The sequence below is a fragment of the Schistocerca nitens genome, chromosome 2, assembly GCF_023898315.1.
Source record: "Schistocerca nitens isolate TAMUIC-IGC-003100 chromosome 2, iqSchNite1.1, whole genome shotgun sequence".
Lineage (NCBI taxonomy): Eukaryota > Metazoa > Arthropoda > Insecta > Orthoptera > Acrididae > Schistocerca > Schistocerca nitens.
In genome coordinates this window covers 408,984,709-409,009,977 of record NC_064615.1, presented here as the reverse complement: position 1 = coordinate 409,009,977, position 25,269 = coordinate 408,984,709, and the positions used below count along the sequence as shown (strand labels likewise).

The window sequence follows — 25,269 nt, the reverse complement described above, 5'->3', positions numbered from 1 at the left end:
TCATTGACTTGGTGTACTTTATGAAGTACTGAAGTATAGAGTAGCAACACATTTTGAAAAAAATTCTTAATGTGAATGCATCTATGTCTTTCAGTCTTCTCCAAAACCATTGAGGTAATAGTATACTTTTGAAAATATGATTTGATATCACTAATGTAGTTATGACGAATCCAAACAAGGAAAATACATAATACCTTCAGTGGCCTGTTGAATGTGTTTGGTACTATGGATCACAAAATTTTAATTATGGAAATCATAGCTTCATTGTACTAATTATTGGCTCATTAAATGACAGGAGTTTACATTCGTAACGGAAAAAAAACAGACATTACTCAACAGTACTGCAAAAAGAAAAAAACTCACTTTTCCTACTATAGCAACCCTCTAATGCTTGCGGGGGCATATTGACCAAAAACACAATGTCAACCACATCTGACACACTTAAGATAATACCTGAACAGATTTGTAATTCATTCTCGGGAATGTTTCACTCTTAATCATGGAGAAGTAACTATGGCCTGGCCCCAATAATAGGTATTAATAGTTATGCTTGAAGTGAAGAGAAGAAGGAAGAAGATGAGGATGACATGCCTCACTGACAACAGGCACTTTATAGAGACAGCACATACTCAGATTAGGAAAGGATAAGGAGAAAATTGGCAATGTCCTATTCAAAGTAATTATCCTGGCATTTGTTTTATGCAGTCTAGGGCAAGCATGAAAATCCTAGATCTATATTACTGGTTGGGGATTTGAACCACGATATTCCTGAATGAACAGTTCTATTGTCTGCAAAAAGAACTTGTTTCTCATTTCAAATTAAATGGTAAATCATTATCATATAGACAAACAGGCAAAAACCCACAGTCAAACCATTCAGAACACTATTTTGTTTATCATCTGTGCAGATGACATGGTATACCTATGTGTATTACTTGTGTTTGCTTGTTTACAAAATTTATGATCATTGCTCAAAGTTATTGCACTATCAGAACTAAACAATAGGTTGAGAACAGTAAGTATTTTCTTTGATTTAACGAAAGCATTTGAGTGTGGATCATGCAATACTTCTGCATATGTTGGCATATTATGGCATTATGGAAAATGCTCAACAATGGTCACTTCATATTTGAAGAGTACGAAGCAGATTATCCTCCAGCATCGATAAATAGAGGAAAGGTCTGAATCTGACTGGAGTCATACAAAGTGAGGGGTGTCACAGAGTTCCGTTCTGTGTCCATTGCTTTTCTTCTATTCTCTTTACAGATAACACAAGTGTTATTGTGAAAGGCATGGAATATAATGCATACAGTTTCTGACATGGAACTCTTGTAAAAGCAAAATTTTATTGTCCCAGTCTGATTAAAGGGTTAGTGGAATTGATCATTTTAAATTCTTAGGACTGAGGGTGAATGGAAGACTAACTTCAAAGTATCACGTTCAAGATCTGTAGAAACTGAATGCTGCTGTCTTTACTATAGAAATGATGTCCACCATCTCTGACATTGAAATCCAGAGGTTTGTTTATTTTGCTTACTTTCACTCTACTGTCTTTTGTGGTATTACATTTTGGGGCAATTCTGTGCACTTGGCAAGAATATTCTTAGCTTAGAAAAGGGCAGTGTCGTTTGCAAACTTCATGTAGCCTATTGTTCAGTTATTACAGAATTCTAACTTTGCCATCCTTGTATACACACACACACACACACACACACACACACACACACACACACACACACACACACACACAAAAAAAAATGCAGCATCAAGAAGGAGTGGGGCAGCACAAATGAAAGTTAGTAGGCATGATTCTACATCTGGAATATGATTTCTATACAAATTTCATGCCATTCGCATAAGAGTGGCGCTAGTAGTGCCACTGTGAGGATGAAAAACAGGTTTCCTTTGAATATACGCTGTAACAGTCGTGAGTTAGTTATCTTTGAGATTGGATGTGGCGAGTTGAGGTTATCAAGAATGCCATTAAGGTGACAAAGATGCCAGTATCAGCACAACACCATGTTTGAACAAGGTCGTGTAACAGAGCTACAAGAAGCTGGATGTTCCCTCTGTGCTACTGCAGAAAAACTAGACAGGGTGCAGCCACTGTACTTGATGGCTGGCAACAGTGGTCACCATAATGTAAAGTCACAAGAAGTCAGGTCTCTGGATGACCACACGACACTACCGACAGTGTATGACTGTGTCACATCAGTAATTTGAGCAGCAGTTCACACCACAGTGACCCAACAAATTGCTACAAATCAGAAACTTCATGGACAGCTCTGAGCCCAGCACCCTGTAGCATGCATTCCATTGACCCCAAAACTGTCATTTGCGAGTTCAGTAGTGACAGGCGAGAGTTCACTGGAGGGCAGGGTGGAGGTCTGTTGTATTATCTGCCTCAGTGCCAGTGATGACCATATATATGTTAGGAGGAGGCCAGTTGAGAGCCTGCAACCAACCTTTCTGTGTGTTACGCATACTGTATCAATGCCTGGAGTTATGGTCTGGGGTGCAGTTTCGTATGACAGCAGGAGCACTCTCTTGGTTGTCCCACACACCCTGACTGCGAATTTGTACATCAGTCTGGTGATTCAACCTGTAGTGCTGCCATTCATAAAAAGCATTTCACAGGGTGTTTTCTAGCTGGACAAGGCTTGCTCACATACCATTGTTGTAACCTAAGATGCTCTGTAGAGTGTCAACATGTTGCCTTGGCCTGCTTGGTCACCAGACCTCTCTCCAGTGAAGCATGTAGGGGACATCATCAGATGGCAACTCCAGCATCATCTACAACCAGCATTAACCATCCGTCCTTGTATTGATGGACCAAGTGCAACAGGATAGAAGTCCATCCCACAAACTGACATCTGGCACCTGTACAACACATTGCATGCATATTTGAATGCTTGCATTCAACATTCTATGAGTTACATTATTTATTAATGTAACAGCATTAACTTGTAATCCTCCAATATTAATCACTTAAATATTTTACCTAGACAAATGTAATCCCCTTATCTCATCACTCTACATTAATTATTTTTTGGTTTTGGGATTTTTTTTTTCTATCTGTGTATTTAATGGGATTTTTGGTTGTCCATGTTGAGTCATTCAAAAGAAACTGCAACATTCATTCAGTGTACACTAGAAAGATAAACAATATAAACTTGGATAACACTTCCTTAGGCATTAACTGAGTAATATGGTGCAGTGGTTAGCACACTGGACTTGCATTCAGGATGATGACAGTTCAAATCCCCCTCTGGTCATCCAGATTTAGGTTACCATGATTTCCCTAAATTGCTTCAGGCAAATTCTGGGAGTGATTCTTTTTAAAGGACACGGCCAATTTCTTTCCCAGCCTTGAAACAGTGTGAGCTTGTGCTCTGTCTCTAATGACTCAATGGAACGTTAAACCCTAGTCTTCTTTTGTTCCTTGAGCATTGTACATTGAGATGTGCACTATTCGGTAGGTTTTGTTTACAGTTGGCTTTCAACATAACTAAAAAAAATTGAGTGTCAAATTCCAAATATTCAAATCCAAGTTGAAAGGTTTCCTTGTGGCACACTATTACTGTTCTGTACAGTAGTTCCTCACAGACGTTGAGAACTTTTCTCTGTAATGTGTTATTTATTCAAATACTCCCTTGTAATTTTGCTGTGTTTCATTAATTCCTTTGTTTATGAGTTTTGTAACCAACTTTCTGTAAACTATGTGCTGACTTTATTTTGTGACCAAGTAGCTAGTTTCACATGGTCCCACAGAGCCTGTTAGATAAATAAATTGGTAAGACAGATCAATGCTATTATATTGAGATAAAGGTCTAGGAGCTAATAGAGTACCCTTGTCAAATATGCAGTCATTTTGACTTTCAAAATGAACTTATTTCGACAAGAACTGCTTAATATGAAATGTACATTGTTTTTACTATTTTCTGCGTGTTGCTATCATCATCATTCATAAACCTGTGTCAGTTTTGCCTTCTTTCATTTCTATTAACTTCATCTAGCTGAAAATTTTCTTTTTTTTTTTTTTTAATTGACATTACCAAACTAAGTCTACTTGTCATGAAGAATAGTTTTGAATTTTTATAGTTTATCTGTTCAATAAATTATTTGTATGCATCTCACAATAATGACAGAAATAATAATTAAAAACCGAGTGAGGTAGTGCAGTGGTTAGCACACTGGGCAGGCATTCACGAGGACAGTGGTTCAAACCCATGTCCGGCCATCGTGATTTAGATTTTCTGTGATTTGCCTAAATCACTTTAGGCAAATGCCAGGATGGTTCCTTTGAAAGGGCGTTGCCGATTTCCTCCCCCCATCATTTCCTAATCTGATGGGACCAATGACTTTGATGTTTAATCACCTCCCCCAAATCAACCAACCAATAATTAAAAAAAAATGAGGAATGGCAATGACTCACATGTAGCTAATTGATAAATTAGTTTAGATTGTGTATGGTATACAGACACATGTAATAGTACAGAAACTTTACTAGCTTTTGAGACACCTCACCTTTTTCTAGTTTAAGTACACACACAACTACAGAGACACTCAAATGAACACTAATTGAAACTCTAGTAAACTCTCTGTACTGTCACATGTGACTATGCACCATGCACAAAGCAGCTGTAGGCAATGTTGTCTTTCCCCCCTTTGGTTTATTTAGGTGTAGAGCAGTACAAAAGTACTGACTATAAGAAGTATTGTACATGTGGGTCAAATTATGTGAGGTTGTTATTTGCTTACAGGATACAGTGTTGCGAAAGCAGTATATCAAAATAAGAAGCCAACTCCTGCAACAGAGGTATGGCCTATCATTTGATCAGAGCAGTCTCCGTAGCAGGAGTGCGAGGAGTAGCAGTCGGGTAAGAAAGAAACTGTTCCAAAGAATGTCAAGCCTTATGTAAATTATTGCGCTATCCATAAAAATGGAGAATTGTTTCAGTTGATGTAATTTATGCCAGGGTAGATCAGTGAATCTCCTGAGAGCTCAAGACTACAACAGGAAAGTATTATGAGTGAGCAAGGAATAGTGGTACCTACAAAACAGGCAGAGGCATCACGAGCTATTGTGGGTGGCACAACAATCGCTGAGAACTATGCTTTTGTTGGAGTGCATCATATATTTGATCAGGTATTCATTAATGTGATATTTGGAGGAATAAATCTTTATCCTATGATGTGTTTCTTGCAATAGTGTTCTCTTGCATTTTCAGCACACAGCTGCTGTCACAGTATTGAAATTTGCAAATAATGATCGTTCTCATTTATGTTGTGCATCTTTTGATGGAACTGTTTCCATATGCAATGTGACAGCAACTCCTCCATGTGTTGAAGTTATTTTGAGAGGTCATAAGAAAGCTGTTACAGGTGTGTCAGTTACATAAAATATTGAGCTATACTTTTTCCACTACTGTTTATAATTGTGACATGAAAATTAAAATAAGAACAATTAATTTGCAGATTGTGATTGGTCTGTTTCAAATGATCTAATGGTAAGCTGTTCACTGGATGGGACACTGTGCTTGTGGCATGTGGCAACACAGAAATGTTTAAGAGTTGTTAAAGACCAGATGGGTTCAGAAATGCTTTCCTGCCTCTTTCAGCCAGCAAATAATAATATGGTTGTTGTATCCTTTTGACACATTCATTGTAAAAGGATATCAGACTTAATAGCATTTAGTATTATTTTGGACTATAGATTTTTATTCTGTTCCATCCCTCCCTGTCACCCTCCTCTCTCCTGTATGTACGTTTACGTGAACTTGGTGTTTCGAAGTATTTCTTATTAGTAGCAGAATACGTGAGTCTATTTACCAGCTGATGTAATAATAGTTTCAGCAGTTAATAAGTTGGCACTCCTTATCTTCCCTTACAGAATTAATGTGTATTTTCTTCAAACTATTTGTGCTTGTACCTTTTCTTTTAGGTGATACCAGAAACTTAAGATCACTTATGTTTCCCTTGTTACTAAATCTGAACTAATGAATGTTATATAACTGACTGCCACTTGAGAAATCACTCTGAAATTGTTAAGTAAATTCTTGAAAAATGTGTGTGTTTTGACTAGATTTCAATTCTATTGGTGATGGATAAACAAAATATTCAGCTCATAATGGATTCTGACTAATGAACTGATATTATTAGAAGAGCTAATAATATATATTTAAGTAAGTAAAGCTGTCCTCACACTAAAGGTAGGTTTGAACACTAAAGTTCTTTACAGTGCACAGTCCTGTTGGTATACCGTTGCCTTCCTCTGACTTTTGAACTGACTTATCCAGCCAGTTGTAAGTAGGCTTACTATCTTTTTTGGGTCCTGAAACATTAACTTCATTTATTCAGTTGTACACTCCACTAGATATAACAATAACTGCCTCAGTTTTAGTTCTAACAACTTAATTCATGTCTAGCACTGTGGTATGAAAGAGTAGCCTCTTTAGCAGCACCCTCCAGATCACTGTTATTCCCATTTTTGGCATTAAGAAAATCTCTTATATTTGGTGAAGCAGTAGTATCAATAGCACTCGTATATTTAGCTGTTCACATAGTCTTTAGTATCACCCTTTTCTTTATGTGCAACAGAAAATTCCCCAGTTCATAGTGTACAATTTCAAAAATTCATATTTGTGTTGCATGTTTACATTAAATACACACTTTCTTTTTACCCATTGCTAAATGATAAGACAAAAAAATGAATAGAGATAAATTATCAAAAACATGTAGACAAGTTGCTTCACACATAAAAACAACATAAATACAGCGCCCCTGCAGTATTGCCAAATGACTAAGTGAAAACTGGTAGAACAGTTTGCCACCCTTCCCATTGCCATCAATGCTTGCTCCAAGGTCGGCTCAGAGAGGCACAGTGTAAGAGAATGTTTAAAAATGTGAACTCAAACATATAGGACTAAAGTTTTAAAAAAATTAATAAAATTAGAAAAACTTCTTGCCAGTGGTAAAATTTTCAAACAACAGACATTTTTGTAAGCCCGGAGAGCACTAAAAACCAGAACTGTCCAAGCTAATACTGAGCGAAAGGTAGGCCTAATTATAGGGAGAGCTACAGTTTAATGTTGACTCCAGAACATGATTCAACTTGACAATTTTCAGATTAATAAATCATTGCCAGAATTGATGAAAAAGTAAGTGTCAAAAAGACATAGGCTCAACAGAGCATTGAACTCGAGTCCGCTGGATTTGTAGTCGGGCAGTTATTCACTTAGTCATAGAGTCACATTCAGTATACTGTAAAAACAGTATATTGACAGACTTTAGGACAAGGCTGGAGTAGACACTAAATATAAAGGTAGAATTTTCATGACTTTTTGTGTTGTAAAGAACTTGTTAAGGAGAACTTGTAGAAGGGGAAACTGGTTTAGCATTAGTAAAAGAGTTGGACAAGGGACCCATCTGTACAGTGCTTTCTAATCTGAGTCTTGAAAAAGCTTCAAATGTCTGGTTACAAAGGCAGAAAGTCAACCCAGATATGTCCGTGTGCTAATGATATAGCAAATATTAGCAGAAGAAGAGAGTCACTAGAGACAACAATAAGTGACTGGACAGAGGCCACACTTCCTAGAGGTTTTGCTATTAATGAAATTAAGACTAAGTACATGAATTTCAGGAGGAAGGAAAATAATAACTTTGATAAACCATCAGCGGATAAAGTATTATCAGTGGAGAGTGATCCCACTAACATAGTGGACGAGAAGACCAGGGCTCCCCGGGAGAAAACAGAGATGCCTGATACGATCAACAGACAACTACAAGCACAAGCACCAGTGCCACCTGGACTATACGATCTGCCTAAAATACACAAGAACAACAAATGGAATGCAGCGGACCAAAAACGGAATGCCAACGCTTCGGTAGATTGCAGTGAGCAGGAGTGAACCACAGGGGGAATGCCTGGCACCTCAGACAGAATTCCAAACACAGCAGACCAAAGATGGAACACCCAGGAGCAGGTCTGGTGGCTGCAGACCACAGAGGGAACACTCAGAATGAAAGCATATGGAAAACAGAATGACAACATCCCAGAAGATCACAGCGAGTGGGCACGGACTGCAGAGGGAATGCCTGCAACCGCCAGTGGAGGAGGAAGGCCACAGACACAAATACTGGATCAGATCCACTTGAGGAACAGTCTCAGGTTGCACCCGATGAAGGTTACGAGCTACGTTACCAAAATATCGTGCAAATACGACACTGGTATTCAGCAGAACACCTGACAATCCAAGATGTCATTAGATTACCGGAGAAGCCTGAAGAGTTATATCTGCAGCTGGTTTCAATTTTCAACATGTGCAGAACTTTGTTTATGACCTAAAAGGACAAATTCCATGTCAACTGAAATAAAACAGCACATCTTAAATGGCAAATAGATGCTTCCACATATTTAAGAAATTATTGGCCTCTAGGTAATTAAATAGCCAGCTGAAATTTGAAATTTATAAGGTCATGATCAGGCCAGTTGTAACCTACAGTTGTGAAACATGGACACTAACAAGTACTGATGAGCAGCAGCTCAGGATATATGAAAGAAAGGTTCTGCTCAAGATCTATGGGGCAGTTTAGGATAACAATGGTCATAAGAGATCTAGAACAAACACTGAGCTGGATTGCCTCACACAAAGAGTTGACATTGTGAGAACAGTAAAAAGTAGGAGAATATCCTGGCTTGGAAATGTCCTTAGGATGGGTACTGGACGAACAACTAAAAATGTTTTTGAATGGAAACCCGCTGAAAGAAGGCAGAGAGGAAGGCCATAAAGTAGTGAATAGTTGATGTGGAAGAAGATATAAAATCTCTGCGTCAGAAGATGGCTGAGAACTGTCCTGAGAGGGTAGAATGGAGGAAATGTGTTGAAGAGATTAAGATACATGCAAGGTTATAACACCATAAGAAGAAGAAGAAGAAGAAGAAATAATGAACTTATCAAGCAAATTTATTACTTTGCACTTATGAAAGTATTGAAGTTTTTGGTCTTTAAATTTTTTGTTTCTCTAGGTACTGCTAGACCGGACTGTTATATTTTGTCTTGTCCCATTTGTAATTGTGACAGTTATGATAGTAGAATGTACACCAGACAGTAGCATTATCTGGAGCTGATATCTAAACTTCCAGGCATGTTAATCAGGAGCCAGTCATATCATCAGAACTGCTTATAATAGCATAGAGTGTTTGTAATTGTATTAGTGATTTGAAGGAATTATTTGTGACACTTCACATAAAGTTCTTCGCCAATAGATTCTTAGCACTGCAGACCTGAAAAAGGCACTTGCAGTGGGGACGTGCAGCCAAGAAGACAACAGTAGCATCAAATACAGGAGTCTTGTGTTGATTAGCATAATGTCTTGATAGCTCACTGAGCTAGTTGACAGTTGGAAACTTAGCTGAAGGACAGTAGCATTAAATTCAAATCCATTTTGTGCTTACGTTTTGTATTACTGCATTAATTTAGTTTACATATGTTATGAGAGCATAGAGACTTAAGTTCATACATATTGCAGGATTGGACCCTCAGAAGGCCATGGGAAAGGGCAGTTAATAATGCATCCAAATATAAAGAAAATAAATTCTTGATATGAGTTTGTAATCATAATGAACTTAATTAATAATTATGATTGTGTCATATAAGACTTTTCTATCATATTATATGTGTCAGCTCTTGATACATTCATATTATTTCATGTTACATGTTTCAGCTCCTGGCATACTCTTGGAACCAAAAGTTGGTTGAAACCAAAAATAAGTAGCAGTGAAACTAACAATGGAATATGTGCAGAGGGGATAGGTTTGACACTATTGATGGCAGTGTATTTATCACTGTAAAAAAACTTCATTATATATATACATACACCCATGCCACTTTCCTTGACATTGACCTCCATCTGTCCAATGGCCAGCTTCACACGTCCGTCCACGTCAAACCCACCAACAAGCAACAGTACCTCCATTATGACAGCTGCCGCCCATTCCACATCAAACGGTCCCTTCCCTACAGCCTAGGTCTTCGTGGCAAACGAATCTGCTCCACTCCGGAATCCCTGAACCATTACACCAACAACCTGAAAGCAGCTTTCGCATCCCGCAACTACCCTCCCGACCTGGTACAGAAGCAAATTACCAGAGCCACTTCCTCATCCCCTCAAACCCAGAACCTCCCACAGAAGAACCCCAAAAGTGCCCCACTTGTGACAGGATACTTTCCGGGACTGGATCAGACTCTGAATGTGGTTCTCCAGCAGGGATACATCTTCCTCAAATCCTGCCCTGAAATGAGATCCATCCTTCATGAAATCCTCCCCACTCCACCAAGAGTGTCTTTCTGCCGTCCACCTAACCTTCGTAACCTCTTGGTTCATCCCTATGAAATCCCCAAACCACCTTCCCTACCCTCTGGCTCCTACCCTTGTAACCGCCCCCGGTGTAAAACCTGTCTCATGCACCCTCCCACCACCACCTACTCCAGTCCTGTAACCCGGAAGGTGTACACGATCAAAGGCAGAGCCACGTGTGAAAGCACCCACGTGATTTACCAACTGACCTGCCTACACTGTGAAGCTTTCTATATGGGAATGACCAGCAACAAACTGTCCATTCGCATGAATGGACACAGGCAGACAGTGTTTGTTGGTAATAAGGATCACCCTGTGGCTAAACATGCCTTGGTGCATGGCCAGCACATCTTGGCACAATGTTACACTGTCCGGGTTATCTGGATACTTCCCACTAACACCAACCTGTCAGAACTCCGGAGATGGGAACTTGCCCTTCAGTATATCCTCTCTTCTCATTACCCACCAGGCCTCAACCTCCGCTAATTTCAAGTTGCCGCCGCTCATACCTCACCTGTCATTCAACAACATCTTTGCCTCTGTACTTCCGCCTCGAGTGACATCTCTGCCCAAACTCTTTGCCTGTACAAATGTCTACTTGTGTGTGTGTGTGTGTGTGTGTGTGTGTGTGTGTGTGTGTGTGTACCTGTCCTTTTTCCCCTCTAAGGTAAGTCTTTCCACTCCCGGGATTGGAATGACTCCTTACCCTCTCCCTTAAAACCCACATCCTTTCGTCTTTCCCTCTCCTTCCCTCTTTCCTGATGAAGCAACCGGTTGCGAAAGCTTGAATTTTGTGTGTATGTTTGTGTTTGTTTGTGTGTCTATCGACATGCCAGCGCTTTCGTTTGGTAAGTCACATCATCTTTGTTTTTAGATATATTTTTCCCACGTGGAATGTTTCCCTCTGTTATATTCATAATATATACTGAGATATGCACTTTTAACGTGCCAGGTAATCTGGGTGGAGATAAGGAGTGAACTTGGATGTGAAGTAATAATCTGATGTTTCTACTGGCCTCTCATATCCAGTAACATAGTGTGTATCACCTCAGAGGAAGCATGGAAAATACACTCCTGGAAATTGAAATAAGAACACCGTGAATTCATTGTCCCAGGAAGGGGAAACTTTATTGACACATTCCTGGGGTCAGATACATCACATGATCACACTGACAGAACCACAGGCACATAGACACAGGCAACAGAGCATGCACAATGTCGGCACTAGTACAGTGTATATCCACCTTTCGCAGCAATGCAGGCTGCTATTCTCCCATGGAGACAATCGTAGAGATGCTGGATGTAGTCCTGTGGAACGGCTTGCCATGCCATTTCCACCTGGCGCCTCAGTTGGACCAGCGTTCGTGCTGGACGTGCAGACCGCGTGAGACGACGCTTCATCCAGTCCCAAACATGCTCAATGGGGGACAGATCCGGAGATCTTGCCTGCCAGGGTAGTTGACTTACACCTTCTAGAGCACGTTGGGTGGCACGGGATACATGCGGACGTGCATTGTCCTCTTGGAACAGCAAGTTCCCTTGCCAGTCTAGGAATGGTAGAACGATGGGTTCGATGACAGTTTGGATGTACCGTGCACTATTCAGTGTCCCCTCGACGATCACCAGTGGTGTACGGCCAGTGTAGGAGATCGCTCCCCACACCATGATGCCGGGTGTTGGCCCTGTGTGCCTCGGTCGTATGCAGTCCTGATTGTGGCGCTCACCTGCACGGCGCCAAACATGCATACGACCATCATTGGCACCAAGGCAGAAGCGACTCTCATCGCTGAAGACGACACGTCTCCATTCGTCCCTCCATTCACGCCTGTCGCGACACCACTGGAGGCGGGCTGCACGATGTTGGGGCGTGAGCGGAAGACGGCCTAACGGTGTGCGGGACGGTTGCGAATGGTCCTCGCCGATACCCCAGGAGCAACAGTGTCCCTAATTTGCTGGGAAGTGGCGGTGCGGTCCCCTACGGCACTGCGTAGGATCCTACGGTCTTGGCGTGCATCCGTGCGTCGCTGCGATCCGGTCCCAGGTCGACGGGCACGTGCACCTTCCGCCGACCACTGGCGACAACATCGATGTACTGTGGAGACCTCACGCCCCACGTGTTGAGCAATTCGGCGGTACGTCCACCCGGCCTCCCGCATGCCCACTATATGCCCTCGCTCAAAGTCCGTCAACTGCACATACGGTTCACGTCCACGCTGTCGCGGCATGCTACCAGTGTTAAAGACTGCGATGGAGCTCCGTATGCCACGGCAAACTGGCTGACACTGACGGCGGCGGTGGACAAATGCTGCGCAGCTAGCGCCATTCGACGGCCAACACCGCGGTTCCTGGTGTGTCCGCTGTGCCGTGCGTGTGATCATTGCTTGTACAGCCCTCTTGCAGTGTCCGGAGCAAGTATGGTGGGTCTGACACACTGGTGTCAATGTGTTCTTTTTTCCATTTCCAGGAGTGTAGATACTGTGTGTAAATTCCACAATCATGCTGTTGCGATAGGAAAAGATTTCAATCTGTTTTCTATACATTTAGAATGGGATTCAGGGACAAAAAATCTTGTGACACTATACTAAACATATTTTCTGGAAATTATTTAGAGCAACTGGCGAGACACTCCATGTCTAAGGAAAATGTACTGGCTCTTCTGGCAATGAACAGGCCCAAACTTTTCAATTCAGTGGCTATAGAGACAGGAATCAGTTATTGTTGCATCCTTGATTAGTCAAACAAAAATTTGAGGAAGGTGGAAAGATATTGCTGCTTAAAAAGTATAGAAGTGAAATGATTAGAAATTACTCGAGCAGTCAGCAGCAAATGTTTAGCTCTGGAAAGGAGAATGAAGAAGATCTGTGGCAGAAATTCAGGCTTGTTGTAGGCCACGTACTAGATAAGTTGGTCCCATGGAAGACAGTGGCGGATGGGAAGGACCCACCATGGTTCACTATCAATATTAGGAAGCAAATATGAAAGCAAAGAGAACTGTATAGAAGTTCAAACAAAGCATAACCTTTGCCGGCAAAGTCCAAAGAAGCATAAGTACAGCTGTGCTTGAAGTATTCAGTGATATTGGAAGCAAAATCTTACCTGCTGAGTCATCAAAGAACCCTTTTTGGTCCTTCAGAACATCAGTTCATAGAACAAATCTTTTTTCCCAGATACTCGTATATCATGACAACACTGGAATGGAAGATGATCAAAGAATTTCCCAAGATACGAAACTCTGTCTTTCACCAAAGAAGATTAGAAAGCACTTTCCATGTTTGACTGACCCACAGATGCAAAAATGGCAGATACAGGAAAAAGTAGGTGCAGAATTTAAAAACAGTTAAAATCACTTGATAGAAAAAAGACCACAGGAACTGATGAGGCACCTGTGAGGTTCTATATTGAATATCGAAAGGAACTGCCCCCTCACCTGTTATAGTTCAGAGTAAATAACTGGAACAAAATAGCAGGCCATGTGACAGGAAATTGCCACAGGTTGTTCCAATCTATAAGAAGGGTTGCAAGATGAAAGCCAAAACTGTAGACTTATAAATTTGGTGTCAATTTCTTGTAGAATTATGGAATGTGTATTGTGCTCATATGTGATGACTTTTCTGGAGACTGAACTCATGTTTGGGAAAACGGTAGTTCAAATTGATAGCTGCCACTGTTTTGATAAACGTATTTTGAGAGAGAACATAAATGCACAGTTTGATTCACCTGAATTATTTTGGGCCATCAGTTGTAGTCTAAAGGCTTATAGACTGCCGCAAAACATTTTCTTTAAAAAAAAATGCTAGTTTGTGAATTATTTGCAGACTTGTTAGTTACAATATAAGTAAAATGAATGTAGCTGGAACTGATTATATCAGATGAGCTTGGAGACACAAGGAATACCTTGAAATTCAGTAGTTTATTCATTAAAATATAATTCTGTTATACTCAAGATGTCCCTCGCAGGTCACAAGTAATTGATCAAATTGTTAATTCCAAAATGTGTTTCAGCACACAAACTTATGAAAAACCTGAAGTTTGTCTCTGGTCTCAATCACAGAAAAATTCTGTCACGAAGTGAACTGGACTTGCAAAATAATGAAGTTCTGCTATTTTGTCGAAAACTGACATTCTGAGCCCGTGACTGTGTACAAAATATAGGTTGACTCTTACAGAGAAGACAATAGCAACCAGACACCTTTTACAATGCTATTTATTTAAATAGCGCCGTAACTGGTTTTGAAACGAAAAGTTCATCTTCAGATGGCTAGTTCACGTTAAGATACATTTTACATTAGCTTTCACTCTTGTTTTCCCAAATGATGAAATTTCCTTGGGATGGTGATGTACAGAGATATTTAGATGTATACATATGTATGTGACAGTAGGAATTTACAAATTACTGATGTTCCATTACTTACTATTTATATTAAAAGAGACTGATTAAAATTAAGATAAAGAAATAAGGAAGCCGATTTCTTATAAAGTAATACAGCAGTGACATATTATGGTATACATTAGAACCAAAGTAACTGATAAGTGGTAGATGTATGTAAATAAACATTACAACTGCGGACATATTATGTAAATATTATGGCATACATCAGAAGCAAAGTATATGATTCAGAATGGATGGACATAGATTACAGCAGTGGACATTACATTTTTTTCCTTTTTTTTATAGTGAAAACTAGTGTAAAATATATCTTAACATGAACTAGCCATATGGAGATGAACCTTTCTGTTTGAAACTGGTAACAGTGCTACTTAAATAAATAAATAGCATTGTAAAAAGTGGCTTGTTGCTGTTGTCTTCTCTGTAGGAGTCAACATGCATAGTTCTGCCCGTACACCAGTGAAGACACATCGGCACCCACTGGCTAACATGTAATGTACCTGCTCCAGCCCCTAAATATGTTGACCAATCCAAATGTAATACCAGAGTGCACCCATTTGCTCCCCCCCCCCTCCCCCCTGCCACATACGCACACATCCTGTCCTGCAATATTTCTAAAGAAACAAAACAATTGCCACTGAAGTTTTATAAGTTGTGCTGTCAGTTCATGACTTAAAATTCATTATGTTAAGTGCTCCATGTTCAGCATTCCTCATCATAATTCAGTAACACAGTAAAACCCACACTCAGGAGTTCCCTGGTGGCCATTTGCATCGCTTGGGATACCTGTCCACGTAACTCAGAACCTTCATTTACACACTGAAATTATAGGTCCGCTCAAACAAAATGCAGGTGTCCATATTGTAAACTATCAAAATCCATGTCCTGACATACAGATTTAGATTTTCTGCAATCTCTGTCACTTAAGGCAAATGCTGGGATGATTCCTTTGATAGGGTACAGCTGGTATCCTTCCCAATTGAAACTTCTCCATCTCTGATGAGCTTGTCATGGATGGGACACACAAACACTAATCTTCCTTCCTTACTTTTCTGGATACTGAACATCTGCTACATAGGAAACAACATGTATGAGAATGCAGGCTTTCTCGGCAAATCGCATTGAGAAAACCTCAGCTTTGCCTGAAAATGGCAAGTAAGAAACTTGCTGGAACATTGCCAGAGAACGATGCATTGACTCAGGTGTCAACCTGAGAAGATTTTATCATCAAATGAACAATATGGTTTCCACAGCACCCAGTTTATTCTGTTCATTCATGAGATTCGGAAGATAATAGAAAGTGGAGCTCACATTAATACTGTATTTCTTGGCGTTCAGAAAACATTTGACATAGTTCCAGAGAATTGCTTGGTAAACACAAAACATGTATGCAGAACATACACTTTAACCGAAGACTTCCCAGTTGACAGAAATCAGTATGTTATCCTTAATGAGACAGCATTGCCAGAAGCAAATAAAGTACAATGACCACATATATCACAGATGACAATGCTCTTTACAGGTTGACAACAATCTTTAGAAATTTGTTACAGAATGAGGGGGACTTGCTGATGATCAGAACCTGGAGCTAAAATTGGTAGCTCACCCTAAACATAAATCTCAGGTTTTTCTGTTGCCATATTAGAACTCTTGTATTGTGTACTAACTGCTCCAGTTCTTAAAGGGAATTAGTAATACTTTAAACTTAACAGATACAGAAATTCAAAGAGAACTAGCAGCCTATTTTGAAGCTGTTTACCAGTCTGTAAAACATTACCACAATGCAGCCCCACTGTGAATGCAGTTCTCTATCATGAGGTGACGTAGTTGAAAGTCGTAAGCACCTGGGAATCACACTGACTATTGTCAAATGATTGGAAGTGGCTGCAAATGTGTATGTTGCGAGAGCTCAAGAGTCGTAAACCATATACACCAAATATAACTCAAGTACTGTTCTCTACTGTGGATCCTATGTCCTCTACAAGAATCCATTACTATCCATTCTCTTGACTGGGAGCTGCATGTCAGTGGTAGAGTATGTTTCCCTGGAGGGGGTAGACAGGGACCAGGGAGAACTCAAGATTTTAAACTAATCTTTCTAACATACAAGTTTGAGGTGCTTTCTTTCTCTGAAACTGACCCAGTGAGACTCACTTCACCTGCTGGCAAACATGGTGCAAGCAGTGGGAAGAAACACCAGGTGCATTCACTGGGGGCCCAATTCAACATGTTTGAAGAGGGTATTCCAGCAGCCATTGAGGGACCTGGTAACCAACAGCAGATTGTGGCACACATTTGAAATGATGCCTATTGTGTAGGCTCTGTGGGCATACCTGGGTCATCCCAATGACTGGGAGAGAAGTTTGAGAAGACCAGCCTTACACATGAAGTTTCAATGAAGCTCACAACTTATGGCATTGTGCCCAGAACTGAGTGTGGCCTGTGATTCTGAGTTGAGTGGAAGAACTGAGCCAGGAACTTTGAAAGTTCGGTGACAACTAGACTGTACGCTCCTGGACTTGTGCTATATGCTTGAGAACTTTAGGATCCCCCTAAATGAGTCAGGTGTACACTGAACATCAGAGATCACTACCAAGGTAGCAGACTGTATGTGGAGTGAGCACAAGATGTTTCCTTTTTTTAATTTTATTTTATAGACTGGGCAAGTCTCTTTTCAGTCTAGATAAAAATAGATGAAGGGCCCACAGAAGAATCACAATGAAATCCAAATAATTGCCCCCCACAAGCAAGAGAGTTAAAATCCTATTGGTTATCTTTTGAACCATTCAGGAAAAAGTGTCAGAATTTGAAATTCTCATTAAAAAAGCTGTGGATCTCCCATTATACATGGTAGAGATGACTGGTTAAAACCCAAAATTGATAGCAGTGAAATATTTGGGGAAAATTTAATAGTATATTGAAAAGATAGGCTAACAGTAAATTGAGGTGTTATATTTGATACAGTAGACAGGAAAAACAAATCCACTGGAATAGAAATTGAAACTGCATGCCAGATTCGCTAGGCAAGACTCAGTACCAAGGATGGGCATAATCTTATAATGGGATCTTTCTATCAGCCATCAGACTCACCTCCACCTCCATATGTAGCTGAAACCTCTAGAGAAAAACTAAGTTCACTAGTACAGAAGTTTCCAAATCATATTTTCATCATTGGAGGAAACTTTAATTACACAACAATCAACAGAGAAAATTAAGCAATGGAAAATCCAGGATGGAATACTGACAGTGTTATGAAAAGGATAGATTGCTACTCACCATTTAGTGGAAATGTTGAGTCACAGACAGGCACAACAAAAAGACTGTTCAGCAAGTAAGCTTTCAGCCAGAAAGCCTTATTCTGAATTAGGCAACACACACACACACGTCCACTATCCCTGGCTGGTGAATATAGTGTGTGTGTGTGTGTGTGTGTGTGTGTGTGTGTGTGTTTTGTCTAATTCAGAAGATTTTCTGGCCCAAAGCTTACATGTTTAGCAGGCTTTTTGTTGCTCCTGTCTGTGGCTCAACATTTGCACTATATGGTGAGTAGTGGTGAGTAGCGATCTAACCTTTGTATGGTATTGTCAATTGGGAAAATCACAATTTTTAAGTGGTAAATGTTACTAGACATCCTGCGAAACATTACTGAGTGCACTCTGCAAGAACTAGGCAAGACCAGATTGATAGGAAGCACTCTCATGATGGAAACACATCAAACAAACCTGATTTATTTGAGGTTGTCCACACGGAAACTGGTATCAGTGACCATAAGGCAGTTGTAGCTACAGTGATTGCTAAAATACAAAGGGCATCTAAAACAGTTAGAAACATTTATATTTTTGCAAACCAGAGGAGGAGACAATGCTGTTGTATCTCAATTTGTCTCTGAACAGGACTGTATACACTACTGGCCATTAAAATTGCTACACCTTGAAGATGACGTGCTACAGATGCGAAATTTAACCGACAGGAAGAAGATGCTGTGATATGCAAATGACAAGCTTTTCAGAGCATTCACACAAAGTTGGCACCGGTGGCAACACCTACAACGTGCTGACATGAGGAAAGTTTCCAACCAATTTCTCATACACATACAGCAGTTGACTGGCGTTGCCTGGTGAAACGTTTTTGTGATGCCTCGTGTAAGGAGGAGAAATGCTACTATCACATTTCTGACTTTGATAAAGGTCGGATTGTAGTCTATTGCGATTGTGGTTTATCATATCATGACATTGTTGCTCGTGTTAGTCGAGATCCAATGACTGTTAGCAGAATATGGAATCGGTGGGTTCAGGAGGGTAATACAGAACGCTGTGCTGCATCCCAATGGCCTCGTATCACTAGCAGTTGAGATGACAGGCATCTTATCCGCATGGCTGTAACAGATCGTGCAGCCATGTCTTGATCCCTGAGTCAACAGATGGGGACGTTTGCAAGACAACAACCATCTGCACGAACAGTTCGATGACATTTGCAGCAGCATGGACTATCAGCTCGGGGACCATGGCTGCGGTTACCCTTGACGCTGCATCTCAGACAGGAGCGCCTGCAATGGTGTACTCAACAACGAACCTGGGTGCACGAATGGCAAATTTTTTTTTTTTTTTTTTTATTTTTTTATTTTTTTTTTTTTTTTTTTATGTGAATCCAGGTTCTGTTTACAGCATCATGATGGTCACATGCATATTTGGCGACATCACGGTGAATGCACACTGAAAACGTGTATTCGTCATCGCCATACTGGTGTATCACCCAGCGTGATGGTATGGAGTACCATTGGTTACACATCTCGGTCACCTCTTGTTTGCATTGACGGCACTTTGAGCAGTGGATGTTACATTTCAGGTGTGTTACGACTCGTGGTTCTACCCTTCATTCGATCCCTGCGAAACCCTACATTTCAGCAGGGTAATGCACGACCGCATGTTGCAGGTCCTGTACGGGCCTTTCTGGATACAGAAAATGTTCGACTGCTGTCCTGGCCAGCACATTCTCCAGATCTCTCACCAATTGAAAACATCTGGTCAATGGTGGCTGAGCAACTGGCTCGTCACAATACGCCAGTCACTACTCTTGATGAACTGTGGTATCGTGTTGAAGCTGCATGGCCAGTTGTAACTGTACATGCCATCCAAGCTCCGTTTGACTCAATGCCCAGGCGTATCAATGCCGTTATTATGGCCAGAGGTGGTTGTTCTGGGTACTATTTTCTCAGGATCTATGCACCCAAATTGCGTGAAAATGTAATCACATCTCAGTTCTAGTATAATATATTTGTCCAATGAATACCCATTTATCACCTGCATTTCTTCTTGGTGTAGCAATTTTAATGGCCAGTAGTGTAGAATAATTGTTCAAATGGCTTTAAGCACTATGGGACTTAACATCTGAGGTCATCAGTCCCCTAGACTTAGAACTACTTAAACCTAACTAAACTATGGACATCACACACATCCATGCCCGGGGCAGGATTCGAACCTGCGACCGTAGCAGCAGCGCGATACGGTACTGAAACGCCTAGAACCGCTCGGCCACCGTGGCCACCAGAATAATTGTGGTTCGGGTGTTAAGAAGAGTAGTTGACCATGCATTTGCTAGATATGTACCTAATAGAACAGGTGATAATGAGAAGAACACTCTGTGGTACATCACTGTGAAAAAACTTCTAAAGAGACAGAGACTGGCGCATAATAGGTGTAAAACAAAGTATTGGGCTAGAGATAATGAGATACTGAATGCTGAATTAAATGTGTGAAGCCTTCAGTGACTACTATAGGAGAATGTTATTGAAATATCTTTCACAAAACCCAAAGAAATTCTGATTGTATGTAAATGCAATTGATGGCACTAAAGTTAGGACCCAACCACTTATGGACAGCAGGAACTAAAACTGAGGATAGTAGCAAAGCCAAATCAGAAATGCTTAATTCCAATTTCAAATGTTTTTTACAAAGGAAAAAGCAGGATTATTGCTCCAGTTTAATTCACATACCATCAAAAAGATAAGTGAAATAGTTATTAATGTCAGTCACATTGAATAAAGAAATGTGTCCAGTATTTGGAAGGAAGCATGGGTCACACCTGCGTACAAGAAGGGTAGCAGAAGTGATCCACGGAACTATCATTTAATGTCCTTGATATCAATTTCTTGTAAAATCTCAGAATGTATTTTCGGCTCAGACAAAATGAGGTATCTCGAACAGAATGAGATCATCCATGCCACCCAGCATGGATTCTGAAAACATCGATCATGTGAAATCCAACTTGCACTTTTCTCATGACATCCTGAAAACATTGATCAAGGTAATCAAGTACATGCAGTATTTCTTCATTTCCAAAAAGCCATTGACTCAGTGCCACATCTATGCTTATTAGAAAAAATGCAGTCGTATTGGGAATCAATCAAAATTAGTGTCTGGGTTGAGGATTTTCTGGGAAAGAGGACACAGCATGTTATTTTGGGTGAAGGGTCATTGACAGATTAGAAGTAATTTTGAGCATGCCCCAGGGATGTGTGTTGGACCTCTGTCATTCATATTGTATATTAATGACTTTGCACATAGTATTACTAATAACCTCAGACTTTTCGCATATGATGCAGTTATCTATCATGAAGTCCGAAAAAGCTGCATAAATACGCAGCCAGACCTTGATAAGATTTCAAAGTGGTGCAAAGCATGACAGCTTGCTTTAAATGCTCAAAAATATGTAATTGTGCAATTTAGACAACAAAAAACTTAGTGTCCTATGAATACAGTAGCAACAAATCATGTTTGGAATTGGTCACGTCATACAAATACTTAGGTGTAACCTAGGTAACCTATGAATATGAAATGGAACACCCACTTAGACTCAGTTGTACATACAGCAGGTGGCAGACTTGGCTCATTGGCTGAATGCTAGGGAAACTCTATCAGTCTACAAAGGAGATTGCTTACAAATTACTCATGCAACCCATCCTAGAATATTGCTGAAGTATGTGTGACCCATACCAACTAGGACTAATGGAAAATACAGAATGTATACAGAGAAGGGCAGCATGAAGGGTCTCAGGTTTGTTTGACTCGTGGGAGAGTGTCACAGACATGTGGAAAAAACTACAGATAGATGCAAACTTTCTTGAGATAGCCCACTTACAAAGTTTTAAGAACTGGTATTAAATGATGATGCTAGAAATATACAACAACAATATATGTATCACTTCTTTAGGGATTGTTAGGAAATTTTTTCTTTTACAGTGCTCACAGAGGCATTTAAGGGGAGTTAGAACAGAAAAAAAATGGTTTTTCACATTTTTGGATTTTTTCTCTCATAAAATTTTCAATTTTCTGAATAATATATATATATATATATATATATATATATATATATATATATATATATATATATATATATATAAAGAAAGATGATGAGACTTACCAAACAAAAGCGCTGGCAGGTTGATAGACACACAAACAAACACAAATATACACACAAAATTCAAGCTTTCGCAACAAACTGTTGCCTCATCAGGAAAGAGGGAAGGAGAGGGAAAAACGAAAGGATGTGGGTTTTAAGGGAGAGGGTAAGGAGTCATTCCAATCCCGGGAGCGGAAAGACTTACCTTAGGGGGAAAAAAGGACAGGTATACACTCGCACACACACACATATCCATCCACACATACAGACACAAGCAGACATATTTAAAGACCATATGTCTGCTTGTGTCTGTATGTGTGGATGGATATGTGTGTGTGTGCGAGTGTATACCTGTCCTTTTTTCCCCCTAAGGTAAGTCTTTCCGCTCCCGGGATTGGAATGACTCCTTACCCTCTCCCTTAAAACCCACATCCTTTCGTCTTTCCCTCTCCTTCCCTCTTTCCTGATGAGGCAACAGTTTGTTGCGAAAGCTTGAATTTTGTGTGTATATTTGTGTTTGTTTGTGTGTCTATCGACCTGCCAGCGCTTTTGTTTGGTAAGTCTCATCATCTTTCTTTTTAGATATATTTTTTCCACGTGGAATGTTTCCCTCTGTTATATATACACTCCTGGAAATTGAAATAAGAACACCGTGAATTCATTGTCCCAGGAAGGGGAAACTTTATTGACACATTCCTGGGGTCAGATACATCACATGATCACACTGACAGAACCACAGGCACATAGACACAGGCAACAGAGCATGCACAATGTCGGCACTAGTACAGTGTATATCCACCTTTTGCAGCAATGCAGGCTGCTATTCTCCCATGGAGACGATCGTAGACATGCTGGATGTAGTCCTGTGGAACGGCTTGCTATGCCATTTCCACCTGGCGCCTCAGTTGGACCAGCGTTCGTGCTGGACGTGCAGACCGCGTGAGACGACGCTTCATCCAGTCCCAAACATGCTCAATGGGGGACAGATCCGGAGATCTTGCTGGCCAGGGTAGTTGACTTACACCTTCTAGAGCACGTTGGGTGGCACGGGATACATGCGGACGTGCATTGTCCTGTTGGAACAGCAAGTTCCCTTGCCGGTCTAGGAATGGTAGAACGATGGGTTCGATGACAGTTTGGATGTACCGTGCACTATTCAGTGTCCCCTCGACGATCACCAGTGGTGTACGGCCAGTGTAGGAGATCGCTCCCCACACCATGATGCCGGGTGTTGGCCCTGTGTGCCTCGGTCGTATGCAGTCCTGATTGTGGCGCTCACCTGCACGGCGCCAAACACGCATACGACCATCATTGGCATCAAGGCAGAAGCGACTCTCATCGCTGAAGACGACACGTCTCCATTCGTCCCTCCATTCACGCCTGTCGCGACACCACTGGAGGCGGGCTGCACGATGTTGGGGCGTGAGCGGAAGACGGCCTAACGGTGTGCGGGACCGTAGCCCAGCTTCATGGAGATGGTTGCGAATGGTCCTCGCCGATACCCCAGGAGCAACAGTGTCCCTAATTTGCTGGGAAGTGGCGGTGCGGTCCCCTACGGCACTGCGTAGGATACTACGGTCTTGGCGTGCATCCGTGCGTCGCTGCGGTCCGGTCCCAGGTCGACGGGCACGTGCACCTTCCGCCGATCACTGGCGACAACATCGATGTACTGTGGAGACCTCACGCCCCACGTGTTGAGCAATTCGGCGGTACGTCCATCCGGCCTCCCGCATGCCCACTATACGCCCTCGCTCAAAGTCCGTCAACTGCACATACGGTTCACGTCCACGCTGTCGCGGCATGCTACCAGTGTTAAAGACTGCGATGGAGCTCCGTATGCCACGGCAAACTGGCTGACACTGACGGCAGCGGTGCACAAATGCTGCGCAGCTAGCGCCATTCGACGGTCAACACCGCGGTTCCTGGTGTGTCCGCTGTGCCGTGCGTGTGATCATTGCTTGTACAGCCCTCTCGCAGTGTCCGGAGCAAGTATGGTGGGTCTGACACACCGGTGTCAATGTGTTCTTTTTTCCATTTCCAGGAGTGTATATATATATATATATCACTTATAAACTCACATTGGAAGTATTTTATTTTTTTAAATATAATCTACACCAGTTGGAAATGTTAAAATTTTTATGTGCATTACTTAGAAATCTAATAAAATCAGTAATTTTTTGTATAGAAGGCTGTGGATTGCTGTGTTTTAAACTGGAATGTGTTGGTCATGTCCAGAAGAGGATGGGCACCAGGTTGAGGAAGTTGAAACAAAGTTTGAGAGACAAGAAACTTTTCGATTGTAAAGCCATAAGAGGCAGACTGAGAGATAAAATGACTGATGAACTACAGCAGTATTGTGGGATGGACATTAGAAATAATATGGAGGATTTATTGAAAATGAAGCAGGCAGTATGGGCTACCTTGTTCCTCAGAGTGTCAACTGATGAAAAACCATCACACCACCTTTGCCCTCCTGGACCTGATTCATGGTGCAATTACCACAATTCACAGTACTCAAACAGTTCATACAGCCATAAACATCCAATCCCAGCAGCAGTCAAGGATATCATAAAACTTTTTTACAGAGACCTGCCAAATCCTGAATTACTGAAGAAGTGTCTGCATGGTCAGACTCAGAATCCCAATGAGTCATTCAGTAATCTTATATGGACTCGCTTACCAAAAAATTGTTTTTGTTGGTATGAAGACACTAAAGTGGGGAGGGGGGGGGGGGGGAGTCAGCAATACTGTTATTGCTTTTAATGATGACAACTTTGATAGGGTGAAAGTGCTACAGCATATGGGAATTAGTCCTGGAGTAAACTGTATCAGAGAACTTGAATGGATGGACAAGGTTCGCATTGATAAAGCACAGTTGGCCACTAAGGAGTCCAGAAAGAAGAAAAGAGGAAATAACTTGGAAAAGATCAAGAGGATGACATACAGTATGGTGCAGGATGCTACTGAGTGACTAAAAATAAAATTGAAGCATATTTTAAGTGAGTTACAGTCTTTTGAAACTTTAGAAGCCGTTCCTGAAAATTTACATTTTCTGTTGCATTTTTCCCTAAATCTCAGAAACCACTTTGAGTAGGGTATTCAAATTTTCAGGGGGTAATAACATA

At 41.0% G+C, this 25,269-nt stretch overlaps 1 protein-coding gene across 1 annotated transcript in view; it reads left to right on the top strand.

Moving 5' to 3' along the window:
• The window catches only part of LOC126236263 (WD repeat-containing protein 13-like), a 76,521-nt gene that overhangs the window by 8,728 nt on the left and 42,524 nt on the right, over nucleotides 1-25,269 (top strand). The window contains exons 3-6 of the mRNA XM_049945415.1: nucleotides 4,764-4,880; nucleotides 4,985-5,149; nucleotides 5,232-5,385; nucleotides 5,479-5,645. Coding sequence (XP_049801372.1) covers nucleotides 4,764-4,880; nucleotides 4,985-5,149; nucleotides 5,232-5,385; nucleotides 5,479-5,645 — 603 coding nt within the window. The remainder of the gene's footprint in view (nucleotides 1-4,763; nucleotides 4,881-4,984; nucleotides 5,150-5,231; nucleotides 5,386-5,478; nucleotides 5,646-25,269) is intronic.